General features: G+C 44.9%; 2 protein-coding genes across 2 annotated transcripts in view; one reads left to right on the forward strand and one right to left on the reverse strand.

Moving 5' to 3' along the window:
* GLIS3 (GLIS family zinc finger 3) overlaps window positions 1-605 on the reverse strand; it is a 665,074-nt gene extending 664,469 nt beyond the window's left edge. The window contains exon 1 of the mRNA XM_053656111.1: window positions 376-605. The gene's annotated coding sequence lies outside the window, so the exon portion shown is untranslated. The remainder of the gene's footprint in view (window positions 1-375) is intronic.
* A 495-nt stretch (window positions 606-1,100) lies between these two features.
* SLC1A1 (solute carrier family 1 member 1) overlaps window positions 1,101-22,504 on the forward strand; it is a 68,852-nt gene continuing 47,448 nt past the window's right edge. Inside the window, exon 1 of the mRNA XM_053656112.1 lies at window positions 1,101-1,508. Within this exon, the coding sequence (XP_053512087.1) occupies window positions 1,418-1,508 (91 nt within the window). The 5' untranslated portion in view covers window positions 1,101-1,417. The remainder of the gene's footprint in view (window positions 1,509-22,504) is intronic.

Below are 22,504 nucleotides of genomic sequence, written 5' to 3' on the forward strand. Positions count from 1 at the left end.
TAATATTTTGTTACGATTTTGTGTTGGGCCACATTCATAGGCATCCTGGGCTGCGGGTTGGACACCCTTGGTCCATAAAGCTTCATTTATTATCTCTTCTAAGATACTTGAATCAATTAAGCCAAAACAATGAAGCTCTCTAATGGTGGAGTTTTAGTCACCAGAAAATCTAGCTGGTGGGATCCTCCAACCTCCAAGATGAGAAGGTTACTCAACGTTAGTAAATCTAAAGAGAAGGCAGTCTGGAGGTGCAAAGGTGGTGATGTGGTGAAAAGAGGGCATGAGTTTGTGTAAATAACGGTAAGAAAACTGGGTAAAATAGAAGAAAATTAGAACATTCACTCCGCAGTGTATTACATACTTGGTACCACTTACCTAGTTTCTCCCAACTCTCCTGTTTGCCTTTCCAAAGCATTTGGCTTCAGGGAGGGGCCTGCCCACTTCCTCCTCACAATCACTAGGTCGGGATCTCAGTCCTGATTACTCTACCAAGTCTCACAGTTTTGGGGCTTTTGTCAGCCACAGAGCCATTCCCAAAGAGCAGAAGTGAAGTTCTAAGAGGGCCCATTCCAAGCCATTTGTTCACTGAGGATCTTGTACCTTCACCTCCTAGTACTCAAAGAGGAGAGTTAATAATCCCCCAGGTGGAAGGGAGGCGAGATGGTTAGAGGCCTCGAGTGAAAGTTCACTAAATCCTGTACTGCCCTCTCGGCCAGAACTCTTTCCCTCCTCCTAGATGAAACGTGGGGAAGCAGAGGGGACCCAAGGCAGAACTCAGTTTCCCCCAACTCTCCCCACCCGAAAGGGTACCACGACCTGCGACCTGCGGAGGGGTGCTGGTAATGGCTGGGGTGGAGAAAGCAGACCGGAGGAGTTCTGCAGAGTAAAGGCCAAACCCGAAGGGTCAGTGGCTCCGCCCTCTGGATTACCGGGAGGAGGGAACCCTAAATGCGAAATTCCCGGCCAGGAAAGAAAAAAAAAGGGCGAGACACTCCAAGAAAAGGGTGGGGCGGGGCGCAAGGTTCCCGGAGTCGCTCCCCTAGCTTTAGACTCGGCGCTGGGCGCGCTCCCACGCTTGTTTCACCGCGACCGCGGGCGCTCCACACACGCACCTGCCCGCCTCCCTGCTCCCGCCGCTGCTTCCTCCTTTCTCGCTGGTTGGCACGCGCCGTACAGCCCAGCGGCGGCAGGAGGAGCCGGGCCGCCCACCGCGCGCATTCACCGAGCTGAAATCGCGGCGCGCAGTCTCGGGTCGCAGCGGCGGCGGTGACAGCGGCAGGGACAGCACCGTCTCCCCGACCTCCCGCATTCCGCCCGCACTGCGCCGCGGAACCGCCGCCGGTCCTCCAGGCCGACCCGCCGGGCCAAGTACAGCGCACCGCCGCCGCCGCCGCGGCGCCAAGCCTAACCGCCCGCCATGAGGAAAGTGGCAAGGAAGGGATGCGACTTCAAGCGCTTCCTAAAGAATAACTGGCTGCTGCTTTCCACCGTCGCCTCGGTGGTGCTAGGTGAGTGGAGCGGCGGATGGGCGACGCGCGCACCCTCACGCGCGGCCGGAGCCCAGGCCCCGTGCAGGGCAGGGGGTGCTCAAGGGTGTGCCAGGCTTTGGCACACCCAGCGTTCGGGTCTCTCCGCGCCTGCTCGGCGTCGGAGTCCAAGCGGGAGCTTCCCCTCAAGGGTATCGTTTTCTGCTTGCCAAGAACAAAGCTCTTCCGGAACTCCCCTGTGGGTGCTCCACGAGCTGCCGGTTCCTGCTTTACCCAAAATGATTTAAAGGGTTTGGAAGGGGGAAATGGAAGCAAGTGGCTTTCAGTTCTTCCCGTATGGGAAGCAAACATGGTTTAATTATTTTTTTTACACCTGCTCTCCAATTTTTGGCCTGCCCGAATAGAGCTCGTGGCTTACAGTTCTCATTTGGACTGGAAGAGGCACCTTAGCCTCAGGGATGGCCAGGGTAGTAGGATGGGGGCGTTGCCCTTCATCACCGTAGGCAGTGCCTGAAAAGGTGCCTTCCCGGGCAGCGAGCACCGACTGCCTGCACTAGGCTCACGTTCGTGCTAAATTCAGAGGTCACGGAGGTAGGGAGAAGAGACCTAGGAGAACCCAGATGTCTCCCTTTTACACCCTGCGAATGTGTGGAGAAAGCCTCCCTAAACTTCCTTGCTCTCCTCTTTGTTTTTCCATTGAAAAATATTTTTAAGTCATATTTGCTTGTTTTTCAACAAGAATGTATTTAAGTGATTCACTCCTGACAGATCACTGGACTAGGTGGATGTCTGAGCCATTGCTCAGAGGTATGAGCTCTTCCTGTTTAGATTCTGAATTTCTGCCAGTTTGTCTCTTTCACAACTTGGGCTCTGGGATGCTCCTCTTTGGATTGGAGCCATGTCTGTCTCTCCTTTACTCTGCGCGTTCACACAGCTGAGGACACGCAGCAGGGGATACTCCTTCAAAGTCCCCCTTTCCATTTGGAAACAGAAGCTGGGTTTCCTGGGGGAGATTGGGGGAAGCCTGCCCCTCTCCCAACCTTTCACCCGCTGCTTCTGCATCTCAAAATGTTTGGTGTTGTCTGCTCCCCCTTTTAATTCCCCAGATTTGCTCCTCCAGAACCTTGTGCAAAGCAAACTCAGATTTGTAGTAAATAAGTAACATTCTCGAATTGCCTTAGCAGAGGCCATTTCTGAGAGGAAAGAAGTGGAGAAGCAAGTCTTGACCGCTGATCTCTACTGTATCTGCCTATAGAATGGCCAAGTGGCCTAGAGTGTTTTTAGGGAAGATAGATACTACAAAGAAAGTAATTTGATTTCCCTGCAGCAGGAATAGATAAGATGTCCATCATTGTTTTCCTTGTGATAAGAGTCCAGAGTTAAGTCTCAGTTTAAGAACAGTTTGGGGTGGCGGGGTGGGGCAATCCTAGGCTGGCATTTTCCTCCTGATTCCCTGTGGAAGTGGAATCCTACCTTTTCAGTCATGGATTCTCCAGAGATACTCACCTGTTAACCAAGTGCTGCTGGTTTGGAAAGGATTTTGAACAGTTGTTCCCTGGCCTTTGGAACCTATAGTATAAAAATACCTTTGTGGTCAAGAGGGTCTACATGCCTATTTGGCAGACCTGGCCTTCAGTTCTGGTGGTCATTTTCCTCTAGTTTATTTTTATTTTTAGTTTACTGATTTGAGAGAGAGAGAGAAACATTGATTTGTTGCTCCACTCTTCATGCACTCATTGGTTGATTCTTGTATGTGCCCCGACCAGGGATTGCACCCATAACAATGGTGGATCTGGATGAACCAGCCAAACTACAAGGCCAGGGCCTTTTTTCCTCCAGTTTTAATGTGAGTGAGCCCAAGAGCTTGATTCAGAAGGGAAAACCAACAAATAAAAATGAAAAGCTGAAGTCTTTCTGGACAATTACCTCTCCAGGAGCAACATGGGAGAGTCCCCTAGTGCTTCTGCTCCTGGTCTGAGAAGTGTCAAGTGTAGGCCACCCCTAGTGTGCCCATCCATCACAGGCACTTCCCAGGGTCTTCCTTTTCCCTCCTTCTTCAGAGGATCAGGCCCGTGTGGAAGTTATACCTGTTTGTGTAGTGTACATTGTGGGAGAAACCCTGTCTGCCACAGATGAAAATAAAACTACCAAGACATGATCTGCTTGGGGAGGAGAGGTGGTCACTCTCTCAAAGGAGAAGCACCAAGAGCCCCTTCCTCAACGGCTTTTATTAGGTTCATAACATACAGAAATATAGGTAAAGCTCATCAATCAATGTCACGCAGCAAGGATCAAATAATAGATAACATTTCAAAGAAATCTGAGGGCTTAATCTGAGTCAGGTCAGGTAAGAGGGTTGCAAAAACTTTGGGAGACATACTCATTTCCTGCTCCGAGCCTTATCATATGAATGAAAGCACTCTTAGCAAAGGAGGCTTCACAGGACTTTACAAATTCTTTCTTATGCCGATCACCCCGGAACCCACTGTAGCTGACAGAGGGCTGTACCACCCTCCCCGTCATAGGTTTTTAGGCTTAAGGGGATTAGAGCCAGAAAGCACTTCTCCTGGACAGAGATGGAGACTCAGGCTATGTCAGAATAGCCAGGGAGTGAGGGTCCATCACCCCCTCTTTGCTGCAGCCCCCTGAGTCCCTTCCTTGAGGGCATCTCAAGTGATCATATCTGGCTTAGGTTGCCCCCCTCTGAGGGGCCTTATCCGTCATTGACCAACCGACCAAGCATTGGGGCCAGAGATGAATGAAGCAGAAGCAGCGCTCCTGCCAGGGAGATAAGCTTTGTCTCCTTAGTCGCTCACAGTCCAAAGGTCGGTCACTCAGCCTTATCCGTGGGGGGGTTTACAGCTCCTGAAACCGGGCAGGGCAGTTCCCAACACTACATGAGCTCATTGGTTTAGCCAGAAGTGAAATTCCAGCTAACTTACAGCAGTGACACTGAGTCCATCCATAAGCCCTTAGGAGGTTATGATGTTTACTTTTATAATCTTAAATGATACCGAAAATTACAAACATCTTCATGTGGCTTCCTTTCTAGACCTTTTAGCACATGGATGCTTTTTTTTTTAAGACTTTATTTATTTATTTTTACAGGGGAAGGGAAGGAGAAAGGGAGAGAAATATCAATGTATGGTTGCTTCCTGTGCATCCTCTGCTGGGAACTGGACTGCAACCGAGGCATGTGCCCTGACTGGGAATCGAACCATGATCCTTTGGTTCACAGGCCCGCACTCAGTCCACTGAGCTACACCAGCCACGGCTCAGCACATGGATCTTAAAGAAGTAAAAACTCTTAAATTTATTAACTACCCTGACAAAATGTCATCTTCTGATTACAGCCATTGAAATGTTTGGTCCCTGCTATAAGTCAGCGGCCCTGACACTTTAAAATATTCTGATTATTAAAATATTATGAGGGACATGCCCTGGCTAGTGTGGCTCAGTGGATTCAGGCCTGTGAACCAAAGGGTCGCTGGTTGGATTACCAGTCAGGGCACATGCCTGGGTTGCAGGCCAGGCCCCCAGTAGGGAGCACACGAGAGGCAACCACATGTCGATGTTTCCCTCTCTTTCTCCCTTCCTTCCTCTCTCTAAAAATAAATAAAATCTTAAAAAATAAAAATAAATAAAATGAGGGACAAAAGTATGAACCAGCTTAAAGCCTTTGATTTTTCAAGACATAATACGTCTTTTATTAAGTGCGAAAGTTCATTATTTTCATGGAGAAGATGATGATAAGTGCTAAACATTTTCTCAAATTCTTATTCACAAGATAAGATTGAAGAGTTAAATAATCGTCTTTGTTAATTTCTTTGAAAGCCTACAAGGTCCTAGAAATAATATCTTGGATTTTTAGATGAGAAACCTTTACTAAAATACCATTAAGGAACAATTTTCATTGTTTTCATTACCATTCTTATGGGCTTTTCCCCACTCCTGTAGTATAATAGAATGTGCCCAGAGCCTAGAGTCAAGAGTGCTGGATTTGAATTCTGACACCGCCATGCTCTACCATTTAAATAAATCTCTTATTCTCTGCAATCCTCAATTTCCTCATCTAGAAAATAGGGATATTTATCATTACCTCATTTGTTATTAGGGTTGGTTAATGTAATGTGAAAAACACAGTTGTGTGCCTGGCACCTAATAAGTACTTGATAAATGTTATTTTAAGGTAAATCTGAATAATTTGATTCTGAGGAAGTTAATTTTTTCTTACAAAATACAGTCTTGTGCTGTTTCTCCGTTCTGCTTAGTGTCTGTCCTATACTACAGAGTTCAATGTGATTCAAGTGTTTTGATGATGTACCTTGTGTAGGTGAATACCAGCCTCCAGAGCATTATTGATTTTTTAAAAGAATATGGAAAGGATTCATTGTTTTGTCTTGTGTCCCATAGCCTGATTCTCAGTTTGTCGAACAGGCAGAAACTGAGGGAAGAATTTTTGTGTTCCAAGTGGGAGCTCTGTTTGAGCACAACCGCTGCGTGACACTCTGTGCCAGAGCTTTCTGATTCAAGTCCCCCAGTAAGTCATACTGTGTGTAATGTGGGTAAAGAGTTCATGGGGTCCTCGCCCTGTTCACAGTGGAAAGTCCGAACTTCTTGTACAGACAGGTTGTGCTTTATGTCAGTCATTTGGAAAAGCTAATTTCCAGCTTACGGGTTTTCAGAAAAGGAAATAGATGTCATTTACACGACAGGGCTGGCAAGCTTATTGACTCTGAATAACTTTCTTGGAATAACATTCTGAATAACTTTCTAGAAATGGTTGCACCCAAGGAAGCAATCATTTTTGGATTCAGATTCCACTGAAACCAAGAACAATTCCTTCACATTCTCAGTAATACGCTTGCCCCCGCCTCGTATCTGTTGTGCCGGAGCTACTACAGTGTATGTCTGGCGGTGCTAATTTGAGTCGTGGGACATGCTCTCTCGCCCTGTTTTTCTGTGTCTGTCAATTATCTGCAAAGAGCCTTGTGTGCTACAGTGTTCAAAATGTATTTTGTTGTCCATGAAGCCCATTTGTCCTGGCCGATCCAGGGCCTGGTACTGCGGGGCCTCTAATCAGCTCAGCCTTGGAATATACCGGCAGTAACCAACACTTAAATCCTTTGTCCATTCAACAAATATATATTAGCCACCCACTGTGTGTCAGGTGCTGTTCTAGAGCAAGAGCATACGCCTGTGAACAAATCAATAAATACCCCTGTCCTCACGGAAGTTACATGTTCAAGTGGAGAGAGGTAGACAGTAACAGTAAATAGATCAAGTAGAATAGAGTACATTAGATGGTGAGAGTGCTCTAGAGTTACGCAAAGCAGGGAGGAGGCCAGAGGGTGCAGTTTTAAATAGGATTATAGGGAAGACCCTGCTGAGAAAGTGACAATTGAATTAAGACTGGAAAGAGGTGAGGGAACAGGTATCTGGGGAGCCTCGTGGCTTGTTTGAGAAAGGGCAGTGGGTGGAGTGAGGAGAGGTGGATGAGATGGGAGGCTCGGAGGGAGACTCCGAGGTGTAAGCTCTTATATTGTGAGGGCTTTGACTTTTGCTGGGAGAAGGGAAACCATTAAAAGGTGTTGAGCAGAGCAGTGACGTGGTCTGGTTGTATGGGCTCTCCCTGACAGCTGCTTTGACGGTAGACTGCAGAGGCAAGACGGAAAAGGAGATAGTGCCAGTTTAAGAGGCTAGTGCAGTTAACCTATGTGTTTTACTTATTACACTAATCTCATTTCTGTCGTGGCTAATGAAATCTTAGGAGATGCTTTGAAAACTCTTTTTGCTACTATAGGCATTTTTGCCATTATATGGATCATAAAACTGTGATTCTAATAATAACTGGCAGCACCAGGTTTTCCTGTTCCTCTCCTTCTCCCTCAGGCTGCCTCTCCTCCTACATCTTACTCCCCATGTCCTTGCAGACCCCCCTGGGAGCCGTAGTCATCCTGCTGAGTGCTGTGTTGGGGTGGGGAGAGTAAGGATTCTGTACCATGCAGTAAGACTGAGAGGGGGTAGAGATGCGCCTCCACAGGACTCTCGGGATTGCGGTGTGTGCGGTGGAGGGACACTGCCCCAGGGGCATTTGCCAGACTGATCAGCCAGGTTGGCCTCCACTCTGGGCTCAGACCTGCCCTCAGTCCATGAAGCTGCCCCAGTTTTCTTTCCATTTTAAAATTCTGCCCTTCCTACCTTCTAAGTAAGCAAGTTGGTGTGGCTGGAGCAGAGGGTGCAATTGAGTGACATGGGAAAACCAAAAAAAGTGAGGCTGCAGAGGAGCCCAGGGGCCAGATCCTGTAGGGTCAGCAATACCATGCTGATGAGTTCGGACATGGTCCTGAGGATTAAGTTGGGCAACGACACAGTGAGAGCTGTGCTTGGAAAAGATCATGGAGGTGGATGGATGTGGAAAATGGATCCAAGGAGGGCAAACATGCAGGTGGGCAGACCCACCACGGGATTACTGTTAAGGTCCAGGCAGGGAGAGATGGCGATCTCCGCTGGGCAGCTGCTATGTGAGTGGAAAGGAAGAGACATTTGTGCTCCGTCTTCTGTGGGCTAACCTGCTGGGGCTTGGCTGGTGTGGTCCATAGGAGAAGGAGGTGGTAACCTCTAGCAGAAGAGGGAGTCCTGGAGGGGACACCAGCTTGAAAAGAACTACTGTGTTCTGCCATTGTACAGAACCAGTATCTACTTGGTGTTTATTACCCTATAGTTAGAATACAGTCTCATTTTCCTGCCTCTCGTACTGACCTATAAGCCCTAGAGGGAAGGAGTTCTGCGGTGCTCCTCTGGGCACCCACAGCTCCTGTCACAGGGCTGGTAGGCTTAATACATTTGTTGCATTGTCGAGTCATTTATGACCCAGAGAGTTAGTAAAATGTCCTTGTTTATTGAGGGAATAAATGAGCCCAAAGTTTAATTCAAACTCCATCTGGGCCATAAATTCATTTCAGCCTCTTCTGATCTGCATCATTAAGAAAGATTAATACGCAATCTACGTGTATATCAAGAATGTTTCTCTTTTCCTCAAAACAAGAATATAGACCCCTTGAGGGCAAAAGCACTCCTATTACCCCTCGGACACACTAGGAAATAAAATGATTCCATAATGTAAGACAATACATCTGATAATTAAACTCTCTGAGTCTTTGTTTCTTATCAGAAAGAAGAGGGATTTAGATTAACTAGAAGAGCAAAGAGAATGCCATTCTTGTGCCAACTCCCTGATAGGCGTGAATGTTTGTTAAGAAAGGATTGAAAACAAAAGTTCTGAAATTGATTGCTGACGTTTGTCAAAGGCTTAGGATCTGGAAGTAGTAGTGTATGTCCTCAGTACTTACTTACTGACCTTGTGTTAGTAGGTGAATGGATAAACTGTGGGACATTTACATGATGGATTTCACACTTTGTGACAGTATGGATGAACCTGGAGAACATTATGCTAAGTGAAATAAGCCAGTCAGAGAAAGACAAATACTGTATGATTCACTCATATGGAGAATCTAATGAACAAACTGAACTAACAAGCAAAATAAAGAGACTCATAGATGGAGAGCTGGGTGACAACTATGGGGTGGGGTCAGAGGGTAGAGAGACTGAGCAAAAAGGAAAAAGGACACATGGACAGGAACAACAGTGCGGTAACTGTGGGAGAGAGGAAATATAAGGGGGATAAATGGTAATGGAAAAATACAATAAAAAAGAAAAAGGAAGAAAGAAAATCTCTCGCAGTTCCTTCTAGCTTTAAGATTCCTCAGTTCATTGCTAGGAGCCAGAGGAATTCTTCCTTAAGGAACTGAGGGAAGGTTAAAGGTCATTACTAGAGGATAAAATGACCTGGACATTGAGTCAGTTGTTCTGCATTTGAAATGCTTGACCAGTGACTTGAATATAATCATGTAAATTGTATTTGGGGCTATTAACCAGGGTAATGCTCTATGTCAGTATTAGATTATCCATTAGAGTAGTAATAAGAGTTCCAATAAAGTTATGCTATATATATATATATATATATATATATATATACACACACACATATACATATATGTATGTGTATATATATACACATGTGTATGTATATATATATATAGGTTGTACATATCTGCTTATGTACCTTAGAAAAAAAGTCCTTGAGCTGGCTTGGCCTGAGTTCCACATATTGAAGAATTAGAAAAAGAATTTTGGGCTTTGAGTGCCTAGGTCTGATGCTTTCATCTTTGAAACCAAATCAGAACCCACCAGATTTAGGGAATCACTGAAAAGATTCTGATTTGGGGGTGTTTTATGCACCCAATACATGCCTCCAGTCTATCACACCAGACCCTTACACAAAATTACCTAAAATTATAAAACGAATCTTTAAAAATTATTTTAAGTGCTAGACTCTGTGCATCAGAGTTGGTATATACATTCTTTTTTAAAAATATATTTTATTGATTATGCCATTACAGCTGTTCCATTTCCCCCCATCATTCCCCTCCACCCTGCACACCCTCTCCCCCACCATTCCCCCCCTTTAGTTTATGTCCATGTGTCACAAGTTCTTTAGATTCTATATTTCCCCTACCATTCTTACCCTCCCCCCTATCTATTTTCTACCTACCATCTATGCTACTTATTTTCTTTACCTTCTCCCCCCTTCTCCTCTTCCCACTCCCCTGTTGCTAACCCTCCATGTGATCGCCATTTCTATGGTCCTGCTCTTGATTTAGCTGTCCTCTTAGTTTGCTTTTGTTTTAGGTATGGTTGTTAGTAAGTGTGAGTTTGCTGTCCTTTCACTGTTCATCTTTTTTATCTTCTTTTTCTTAGATAAGTCCCTTTAACATTTCATAGAAGAAGGGCTTGGTGATGATGAACTCCTTGAATTTGATCTTATCCGAGAAGCTCTTTATCTGCCCTTCCATTCTAAATGAAAGCTTTGCTGGGTAGAGCAGTCTTTGGATATAGGTCTTTGGATTTCATGACTTGGAATACTTCTTTCCAGCCCCTTCTTGCCTGTAAGGTGTCTTGAGAAACCAGCTGACAGTCTGATGGGAACTCCTTTGTAGGTGACTGTCCCCTTATCTCTTGCTGCTTCTAGGATTCTCTCCTTCATTTTAATCTTGGCTAATGTAATTATGATGTGTCTTGGTGTGTTCCTTCTTGGGTCCAACCTTCTTTGGGACTCTCTGAGCTTTCTGGACTTCCTGGAAGTCTGTTGCCTTTGCCAGATTGGGGAAGTTCTCCTTTATTATTCAAATAAGTTTTCCACTCTGTGTAAATGGTTTTGATGCAGAGAAAAGGGAACAGGGTTGTATGTGTGTGTCTGTGTTCAGCTTTAGTACTCAGAAAAAAGATGGTTGATAATAAATATTCAGTATTTTGTTAGATGTTGCTTAACCTGAGATACATTGTGTACAGATACACAATAAAACTACAGAATTGAATTTACCCCAAATTTGAGCAACAGACAGAAGAAATAAAGGTAGCCTCAAATGAAGACACAAGATGAAGAAAATCATCGTATGCTAAATCAGGATGTAGTGTAGAGCTCATGTAGTACCTCAGATGGGTGAAAACCCTGGGTTACCAGACAAGGTGTGAGTAAACGGGATTAGGAATTAGCTGTTTGAGAGCATAGGCACGCTCAGGTGAGCACTTGCTGGTAAAGGAAGAAAGCTTCCCACATTAATTACTTGTGAGTAATTAATTGTGAGTACCTTTAACAGAGCTGAGAATGAAAATAACTGTCCTGTAGGGAGGGCATCAGTGACACACTGGCTGGTGTCAGGGAAGCTCTGTTCCCCTGAGGAATTGCAGCTCTTCCTTTGCTGGAGATCTGGGGTCACATGTACTATGGGGACTCGAGCACTATCGAAGAAAATGCACTCATTTTAGTTGACATTGAGTGGCCCATTTAAACTCCCCCACAGCAGTGTCTGTTAAAGTAGAGAGTGTTGCAATGGCCATTCCTATTTTGAATGTTAAACATACCTTTAATAGCAGGCAATATTGGAGACACTGCTATTAAACCAATAATTCACGTTGGAGCTATAGTTTAGCTCACAGATAGATTTAGAAGGCAAGAATTCATGATCCTGCTGAGGAAACAGGCCCAAATTGCAACAAAGAGTGCCCTGTTGCAATTAGTCCGCTCCACAGTAACACCTCTGTTAATGGAAAGGAACTGTTTCTGTGACTCACTGTTTGCCAGCAATGTTACTAACCGTGGGTTTGGACTGCCAGTTCCACCGCCAGAGGTAGGGTATTTCCTTTCCAGCGAATACTCCCGCACTTTCCTACATGGATGGACCTTGTGCTGTGCATCCCCAATCGTTCCTCTCCCAGGCCGAGGCCCAGCTGTGTGAGCTCAAGGCAGCAGTGCCGCTCAGTCAGGAGTGGAGGACGCTGTGGTTCCTTTTCCACCCCAAGCCCCTGACCCAGCACTCAGGAGATCAGACCCTCTCACTAGGCACTCCATGTTCAAGCTGAAGTCTTTGTTCCCAGGGCCCTTTTGGTTGCAGAGTCCCTAACCATGTCCACAGACAGGACAGTTGTCAGAGTAGATCTTCACGTGACTAGGACAGGTCCCGAAACTAGCATCTTGTGGCTTTCTGCTGGGTCTGCACGTGGAAGCAAGGAGATGGATGGCCTTTGGGACCAGCACACTGATTCAGAAAGCACCTTCCAGGGGGTCTGCACTGTGTGCCTGTTCTTACGACTGCACTGAGACAACTTTTGGGGCTCAGCACGCTCAATGGTTAAAACTACTTTTAGTGATTCGACTAAAAGGTAAACCGTGAGAGGAGACAGCTTCAGTGAGACCATAGAATTAAAATTTTTTTTTACCACTGTTCTTGTTGCTTGACAGTTAACTGGTTACTTATAACTCAGTGAAGAATTAAATCAACAAAAAAAATGCACCATTGCCAGGAATGCCTAACTATAGAAAGCCTAAGTCCAAGCCTCTTCCCATTACTGGAAAATAAAGTGATTTTTGCTCAATTTCTGTAAGTATTTCATATACTTAATACTTTTCTGAGCCCCTTAACCACTATATAGGTTTCATGTAAGATTCCCCAAATTATAAGACAATGAGGGAGACATTTTGAAAAGTTCTTTCTCTTATGGTTAAACAAACATAATAGCTAATATTTATTTAGGGCTTACTATGAGATGTGTGCACACTTCTTTCTCATTTGATCCTCAGCACCATGAGGTGGGAAGTTTACTCATTTTACAGATATGGGGATGGAAACTTACAAGGCTTAAATTATAGGGTCAAGGTCATTCGGAGCCGGGATTTGTACCCAGGACTGTCTGACTCCAAAACTGAGGCTATTAATCATTAAGCAAGGCTACTTCATAGCAAACCTCGATATACCTAATAGAAAATTAAAATCATTCTTGTAGGCTTCATTCTTGGACAGTAGCTACATGAAGCCTATTATCTTCCCTCTTGCTCCAACCTGTCTCTGTCTCTTGGTTATTCTTTATTCTGCTCCTTACCTTGGAACATTCCACAGGATTTGGTCCTTTCTTGCATTCTGCTCCTGCAGAAACCCTTTATGCAAACCTGTCTCCTAGTTGCTTTCCCAGGATGTGTTGTGCTTTTGCTCATGTGTTTCACCCACTGTTGTCCTACCTGTCCTTGAAGATGGATCTAATTTTTACTTTTATCATATAGACTTCTCCGACTGCTCAGGGGGAGATAATTTCCCTTTGCTGTGTTGTAATAACCCTTAATTTGTATTCCCAAATTACGCCGCATTGACACCTCACTCCCGATCCTGCCCTGGACAGACGTCACTGATTGTTTACAGCTCTCTTTACCACAGAGCTTTGTTAGGGTCTCGGAATCCCCCAAACTGTCCTCCAGGCAACCACTGTTAATTAAAGGGAATTTAATGATGAAATCTATTTCAAGGGAAATTTAAAGATGAAAAGTATCATCCATTGCTGAAAAAAATCTATTCATTTAGCAGTCGATTAGGAACTCAATTTAAATTGAACAAGTATTGATGTTACTGGCAAGAGATGCAGAGTTGAAGCCTGCGTTTTGTCTTAGTCTGTCTGAGGCAGAATGTGCACAGATATCACTAACATGAGCTTGTGTGCTAAGTGGCCTGGGAAAGCTACAGTGCACCTTGGGCCTTCCGCCGCCAGAGGCGGAATGGAGAGAGAGTCCCGAAGGACACCAGGTATGGCCGTGGACAGGTGTACTAGGATTCCTGGACCTGAAGACTGGAAAGATTACAAACCCAGGCAACGATGAGGAGATGAGTACAGACACCTTCATCTTATCTTACATCTGATTTCATCATTATGAGATTGTCATGGAACTACCAGTTGATACATTCTCACAACTTCTTTTTTTTGCCTCCGTTTCCTGAGGATTAAAAAATGCTGTTTTATATGGGTCTCTCCTATTCATAGCATTGCACCTACTTACAGGAGATGCCCTGAAATATTTTTGACTGATTTCAAAACCTTCATTGAGTAAGAAGTGAATCCTTGACAAGACTATTCCACTGACCCCCCGGCTACCTGCTCGGTTGTATGGTTTTGAGTGAAGACCCTGGGGAACTTTTACAAAAGCTGAAACATCCTACTTCACTCCTAGCTTGGGGGTCCCAGAAGAGCAAGCTTGGTCTCTTAACAGCTTTGAAGCCATTTTAGTACGAGCTCAGTGTGGCTCTGAAACCACCAAACTGGAGGCCATCTCTCCACCCTGAGTAGCACCTGAGCTTCTCAGGAAACCAGTACCAGAACCAGTCTAATCTTCAGGGGATTCGTTGCATTAGAACAGATGGAATTTCCATCTGGTTTCCCAAAGTCTGGCCTTGGCCAGGAGCTGAATCAGCCTTGGGTGGTAGAGTCTTTTTGAATGTGGTAGTTAGCAAGTCCTATGTCTATATCCAATTACACTTGGCATACAATATTGTATTAGTTTCAGATGTACAACATAGTGATTAGACATTTATATAACTTGTGAAGTGATCACCCCACTAAGTCTAGTGTCCATCTGACACCATACACAGTTATTACAGAATTGTTGACTGTACATCTTTGTGAGCAACTCCTGTGTCTTTTAGTTCATTTATTTTTCTCTCTCCATGCATCTGTTCACATCCTTGTCCATATTCTGCCCATTTTTCTCCCTGTCTGGAGATTATTTTTATGATAAGTAATTAATTAGCCTGTTTGTGCTGCCTGTTCTGCTTGGATAAACACTAAACTTGGTCATTAAAGAGTGAAGAAAGTTGTTGTGTTTTTTTTTAGCGAAAGTTAATTGTCAACCAGGAGATGTAACAGGTTTGCTCTGCTTCTGCTTTCTTTATCATTTGTTTCTTTTTTCTTACACCTGGAGAATATCCTGAGGTTTTCTCACATGAACCAGATTTTGAGTTCCACGGAGTAATGGAGACTGAGATCTTGTTGCCAGCTCAGAACCTACGGATTCTGAGAAACAACCAAATCTCCTCTGAGACTGGTTTGCCACCTACACTGAATATCAGTATATTCTAGTAATCTCCAACTAGCATGTTTATTAAAAAACAAGCAAACAAAATAAAAAACTCTAAATGTTTGCATCTACTATTGTTTAAGTGGAAATGATGGAGTAAGGTTTGGTTGCTTTCTTAACCTCAAGTGAGTAACTATAGAAGTCTGGGCTCACTGACTCTAAGACCTAGGACCCTGAAGTTCCCTGAAGTGTGCTCACCACTGTGCTCAGACAGGCTTGGTGAGAGTTCTGCTTTGCTCTAGGGAAAGGGTTCCTGGTTGCAGTGGGGGAGGGAGCATTGCAGCTGCCAGTTTTGCTTGAATTCTCTTTCTCCCTCATCACAGGTTCTTTCTCCTTGTATAGCCTCTGCCCATGCCCCAGGGAAATCTGTTGTTTTAGGGCAATCCTGAGAAGAGAGGCTGAAGGCCCTCACAAACATAAAACATTGAGATTCCAAGAATAAAAGTCCTCAGTGATACTGTGAAAAGATTTTTACTCACCATGTTTGAAGACCCTGGTAGATGATGTCATCTCCAAGTGTTTTCTGGAGCCCTACTCTCATCCTGGGTAAAAAGGCATCTGGGCCCCTTTTAGTGGCTATGCGTGACCTATTTAACATTCTACATATGAATGTTCTTTCCTTTCACAAATAACCAAACAAGCTGGCCTGGCTTCATCTTTATTCTTCCAGTCGTAATTTCGAGAGGCATCAGAGGTATTTATAGACAGAAATTCCTGACCCAGCCTTTCAGCACTGGGGACCACTTGCATTTTAATTTAAGAAATATCGTAAAATTCTTCAAATATGTCCTAACTACTTGAAGATGAAAGTGAATATTTACACAGTCCTTCTTGGAGTGCAAGGAAAGGTCAGTTACGGCTCCGTAGAAGTTAGGAAAGAAGGGTAAACACTTGGCTGGCAGGCCACATGGTTAGGAATCGCAGAGAATAGAGTTAAGGTAACACAAGTTGTTGAAGCAGAGATGAGGGACAGGCTAAGGAAAGGCAGGGAGTCCCAGTTACTTGGACTTAGCATTCCGGATGCAGGGTTCCGCACACTGGGAATTCTGGGCTTCTGACAGGTCTAGAAAGTCCAGCAGGACTGATTTATTTTGACCAGAGGTCGATCTCTGTCCCTGTTTTCAAGTTGCCTCTGACTAAAACACACTGTTGGGGAGGTGGTTAGATTTCATTTAAACCTGGAGCAAAGGCGTCCTAGGGTTGTGTAATGAACCAAGAAGGCGTTTACAGGGGTTGTATAACTGGTCATGACAAAGAGGTAGTATACCCGAAATCTGGTGGTAAACCTGAGGAAAAGGTGTGTCCTTCAAGCAGAGGATTCCAGAGCCTCCCAAACCAGACATATCAGCATAAGGGGTCTTGTAATTCCTTCAGTGCCTTGGAGGCCAAATATTTGCCCATGTACCTAGATAGGGAGAGAATAGAGTGTGACCACAAAGTAGATAAAGGTCTTTCACAGGAATGCATAAAGCTGATAGGTAGAATCACCCATGAGATTATCAGATATAAACCATTTTAGGGAGGTAAAAAAAAAAAAAAAACTAACTAAAATAAAGAAAGTAGACCAGAGGTTTAAAAAGAAAAAAAAAAGATTTTTTAGAACCCATGAGTCAATGTATCTCAGGAAATAACTCAGACATACTTGTGTGGGGCCAACACACCTTTGGGGAAGAGGAAGGGTCTGGTTGTTTCCAGATTGAGACGTACACTCACAAGCTAGGCCTCTAAACCAGTGGTTGCTTGCTGGAGAGATGGGCTCCTGTGGGCTAATTCTATAGCCTCATCCTCATTTGAATCCCACAGGTCCTTTGGACTCCAGGGACCTGGGAAGCCTGGGCAAGTCCTAAAGCATAGGATCCAGGCATCCAACTTCTTGGGGGTGCGTTACCTTAGTCATTATGAGTGACTCGTGAAGTGACACCTGAAGACAGCATCATGAGTCAGGAGTTACTAGAGAAGCCGTATTTGTGATGCACCTCTGGGTTTGAAGGCTCTGGGACGGTGTGGCAGAATTTATACCCATATTTCTGTGGCCCAGTTTTCCTGCTCTGCTAATGGCATCCTCTGTTTTCTCCTGCCTTTGTAATCACATGCTTTAAATAGTGATTACAACATATTCCTGGTACAGTTCAATGCAGCAGGTATTAACCAAATACCTGTGGAGTGTCAAGCTCAAGGCCTGGAGCAATGAGGGGCACAGAAGTGAGCATACAGTGCTTATGCCTCAAGAACTTAAGAGGGGTGGGGTGCGCATGGAGACAGAGGTCTGTTATAGGGGATAATAGATGCAGGTGAAGCTCGGCAGGGCCCAGACAAGAGGCATTCCTCCTGGGAAGAGAGCATAGGAACGGCTTTCTGAATGAGGTGGCACTGTAACGGGGTTTTGGAGGGTAAGTGGAGGTGGAGTTCACTAGACAGAACAGCAAAGAGTTTTCCTCAGAAGGAAGCCTGTGTGAACAAGGGCACAACTGCAAGAGCGTGTTAAGAAGTAGTGACTTTGTTGTGACTGGATGATGAGATTGAGGATGGTGCAGGCCTGTGTCAGTTCGGGGCCTGGTGGGAAACAGATTCAATCAAGGGACTACAGCGTTAGGTGTTTAATGTACAGAGTTAGGCAGAGTTATGGGAACCGATCAAGGAATGCAGCACAGCCTGGGCTGATAACTGTGAGAAGCTATTAGCTCACCTCTGCCTGAACAGGCAAGGGTCAGGGGGCAGTGTTACCATAGTCCAGTGAGGGTTAGGGCTGTGGCAGAGGGGCCTTGTGTGCCCACAGAGGATCACAGCCACTGCTAGAACTGTGGCAAGACAGGGAGAACATGAAGGCCATAAATACTCTGACCTTTCTCTCTTTCCATCTTTATGATCTATAGCTAGGTCCCTTCTTGGGTAAACCCAGCTGAGGCCAGACAGCAAGGAGCTCTGGGTTACACATTTGGTAGACCCCAGTCTCCTGGGACCCAAAGCAGGGTGAAGAAGAACAGACAGTGAATCTGATAGACAAGTGGAGAATAACCAGCAAAGAACCCTGTGGCATTGAGTGCCAGGCTAAAAGAAGTGTTACAAAGATACAAGTTCTGTGAATAATGGCAAAGAAGTTAGTCTGATGATGTCTGGTGATACTGGTGGCAAACGAAACGTAAGTATAATGGTTCATCTAACTTGTGTCACCACATAGCAGCATCACCATTCTCCTCCTGCCTGGCCCTGTCCCACAGGCCCGTCCCCTAGGCCTTCACATCTAGAGGGCCTTGCCCCAACATTGGCCAGCATTTCTTCCCTCCAAAAAGAGCAGATGTGCTTGATGGAGGAGGCACCCAGAATACCAATGGCACCTCTCTCTCCACCTATAATTTAGAACTCTTCTAATTGGAAGTGACAGGAAATCCAGGTCAAAAAGGTTTAAGCCAGAAAGTTTGGGGATGAGGCATCAAATTTATAGTCAGATAGCTCAGAAACTCAGAAATAGTAACTGGCTTGAAATAGAGCTGGATTCAGGGGTTCAAACAATATCATCCTGACCTTTTCTTTGTTTACGCATAGTCTCTGCACTCCTATGTTGTTGTTCCCACTCTCAGACAAGACTCCCACGACCACTAGCACTGCTCAGGGTTTCCATTTTCCTGTTCTACACGAGGCAGAGGAGAGGGAGTTTCTGACCCCTATAGGTGCCAACAGGAGCCTGGGCCGCACTCAGCCCTAACCAGGCGGGTACCCATTCTTCTGTGGGTTTTAGGACGAAGGGAAGGTGATTATCTGATGGGCCAGGCCAAAGGCACTCTCTCATCCCATCCTGCTCTACTCCCCGCCCCCGCTCGTTTCCCCCACCACCTTATGAACGGATTATCGGTTCAGCTCCACCTGAGACAGAGTTGGGAGGTGAGCGGTTACAGCAGGGGCAGTGGATCCAGAGTGGCAGTCACAGCAAATGTCCTGATCTGGTCGTCTCTTGTTTTCCTGAGCTATATCCTGAGTACGATCAGGACACATTCGCAGGTCGTGTCAGTGAATTCATAGTGCTGTGGAAGCATTGGAAGTTGTTCAGCTATTAACCACATACTTTGAAGTTCATGAAATTTAGACAGAAACCACTTTAAATCCTGAAAGAGGGGGAGAATAATTAAGCAAGGACTACAATTAAATTTTTGCTTTAAACTCTTAAGAATTCTATAGTTAATATCATATTAAATGGCGAAAGTCTGAATGCTTTCCACCTAAAATCAGGAATAAGGCAGTGGTGTGTTCACTCACTGTTTCTATTCAGTATGTCACTGGAAACCTGAGCCAGTGCAGTAGGGTTAGAAAAAGAAAAAAGGGCATAGATTTTAAAGAAAAAATAAAATTCTTTTTAAAAATTTTTATTTATTTATCTTTAGAAGGGAAGGGAAGGAGAGAGGGAGAGAAATATCAATGTATGGTTGCTTCTCATGTGTCCCCTGCTGGGAACTGGCCTGCAACCCAGGCATGTGCCCTGACGGAATCAAACCGAGATCTTTTGGTTCACGGGCCCGTGCTCAATCCACTGAGCTACACCAGCCAGGGCAAAATAAAACTCTTCTTATTCACCATAGACATTATTTTGTCTACATAGGATATTCCAAGGAATTTATAAAATAATTCCCAGGAGTAATAAGTGATTTAGTAAGATTGCAAGATACAAGATTAGCGCACTTACCCACACAGTTACTGTTTTTACATACTAACAGTGTACAATTGGAAGTGGAAATGTTTTAATATTAGTTATAATATCTCCAAGAAATAAAAAGTTAGGTGTATATATGAATGTGTATACATATATAAAAATATACACAGGATCTGTCGGCTCAAAATTACAAAACACTGATGAAAGAAATTATAAACCTAAAAAATTGTGCACATCATCATTACATTAGCCAAGATTAAAATGAAGGAGAGAATCCTAGAAGCAGCAAGAGATAAGGGGATAGTCACCTACAAAGGAGTTCCCATCAGACTGTCAGCGGATTTCTCAAAAGAGACCTTGCAGGCAAGAAGGGGCTGGAAAGAAGTATTCCAAGTCATGAAAGGCAAGGACCTACAACCAAGATTGCTCTATGCAGCAAAGCTTTCATTTAGAATGGAAGGGCAGATAAAGTGCTTCTCAGATAAGGTCAAGTTCAAGGAGTTCATCATCACCAAGCCCTTATTATGAGATGTTAAAAGGACTTATCTAAGAAAAAGAAGATAAAAAAACATGTACAGTAAAATGGCAGCAAACTCACAATAATTAACAACTACACCTGAAACAAAAAGAAAAACAAACTAAGCAAACAACCAGAACAGGAACAGAACCACAGAAATGGAGATCACATGGAGGGTTAGCAACAGGGGAGTGTGGGGGGAGAGAGGGGGAAAAGGTACAGAGAATAAGTAGCATAGATGGTAGGTAGAAAATAGACAGGGGGAGGATAAGAATAGAATGGGAAATGTACAAGCTAAAGAACTTATGACACATGGACACGAACTAAAGGTATGGAATGTGGGTGGTAGAGGGTATGCAGGGTGGAGGGGAGTGAAGGGGGAAATAGACAATTGTAATAGCATAATGAGTAAACTATATTTTTTTAAAAGACAGCCATAGTGATGGAGAACAAATTAGTGTTTGCCCATGGTTAGGGATAGGAGTGGGGGGGGCTGCGTGTGTGTATAAAGGTATTGCTTGAGGGAGTTCTTTGGGATGATGGAGTTGTTCTGTATCCATATCCTAATTTTGATGGTGGTTGTAAGAATTATAACACATGGTAAAAGTTACAGGACTGTACTCTAAAAAAGTCAATTTTGCTGTATGATAAATACATTTACACACACCCCTAAAGAGGCAGGATGGTGCGGCACTGACTGGTGTGACTCAGTTGGGCAGCATCCTGCAAAACAAGGTTGCTGGTTTGATTTCCGGTGAGGGCACATGCCTGGTTGGGGCACATACAAGGGGCAACCAATTGATGTTACTCACATTTATGTTTCTCTCCTGTGGGGGTGACTACTCCGCGAGGTCCCCCCTGGTGCCACAGACACGTGTGAATGAGTAAATATGGCCGAGAGAAGATGAGACCTGTTGGGGGATGGAGGAGTGGGCTGTGGCCAGTTTCTCTGGGGAGACAAAGGCCAGCAGCAGCCAGTTTCTCCAAGGAGAAAAAGGCCCCCGGCACCTTTCTCCATAGCCTTTTATTGGGTTGTAATACACAGGAATACAAGGTGACAAGGATCAAACAGTAGATAACATTACAAAGAAATCTGAGGGCTTAAGTCAGTGTCTGTCAGGAAGAGAGTTACAGAAACTTTGGGAGACATACTCATTTCCTCTCGGACCCTTATCATATGAATGAAAGCACTCTTAGCAGAGCAGATTTCACAGGTTCATCAGCAAGTCTTTGTGGTGCCAGATTTTCCCCCAGGACACGCTCTAGCAAGGCAAGGAGTTGCACCTCTTCCCAACAGGTATTCAGGCTTAAGGGGATTAGAGCCAGGAAGCGCTTCTCCCAGAGAACATGGGGACTCAGGCTTTGACAAAGGGGGCGGGGGTGAGAGTCCATTGCTCTTTGTTGCAGCCCCCCCCCAAGTCCTTCCATGAAGGCCTCCCAAGTGATTGAGTCTGGCTTAGGTTGCCCCCCGCTGTGAGGGGTCTTACCTGTCATTGACTTCTGACCAAGCTTTGGGGGCAGGGAGAGGAACTGAGGCAGCGTTTGCTACCAGAGACAGGCTTTGTCTCCTGCGGCTGGCACTCCAAAGGTCGTCTCTCGCCCTTAGCCACTAGGGGTAGAGATACAATTCCTAAAATCATGCAGAGCAGTCTACAACACTCTCCCTCTCCTTCTTCCCTTCCCCTCTCTCTCAAAATGAATATAAATAAAATCTTTTAAAAAATGGGATGTTTCAGAGAAGACCACTGTTTGCAAGAGGTGGTCTCTGTTTCATGGTGAGGAAATTCCGTCTTTCTGGTGTGTTCTCATCTCTGAAGAGCAACGCCTCCAGTGGCCTGATGCATCCGATCCATATACTCTAATTGTTTTGGGCACTACTGGGAGTGGAAGGGAAGGGAATCTCTTAACTCCATATCTGTCAAGGCCAGTCAAGGCCTGCCTGGTCATCTGGCCCAGAGACATATGTCACATGGGTGATGGAGGAGGCAGGGAAGGCTTTCCAAACACCCTTGAGCCAAATTTTGAAGTTGCTAAAAGAATAAGCAAGTAAAGTGGGAAGGCACAGGGAGCAATATGCAAAGGCTCAGAGCCCTGGTTACTGGGCACAACTGAAACACTGGGGCAGGGTCATTCAAAGGACTTTGAGCAATGTTTCGACCAGATTTGCATCTTGGAAAGATGCACCCTGGCTTTGGTTTGGAGGGTGAATTGGTGGAGACAAGACCGGTAGCAGGAAGAGCATTAGGAAGTTGATGAAGTAGTTAGTCTTGGTAAGAAATGAAGTGGACCTGCATCAGGGCATTGTCAGTGAAGATGGAAGGAGAGACAGATCTGAGTTTTTA

This window comes from Artibeus jamaicensis, unplaced genomic scaffold (genome assembly GCF_021234435.1).
Source record: "Artibeus jamaicensis isolate MK-2021 breed Jamaican fruit bat unplaced genomic scaffold, CSHL_Jam_final scaffold_1964, whole genome shotgun sequence".
In the NCBI taxonomy this organism is placed as follows: domain Eukaryota; kingdom Metazoa; phylum Chordata; class Mammalia; order Chiroptera; family Phyllostomidae; genus Artibeus; species Artibeus jamaicensis.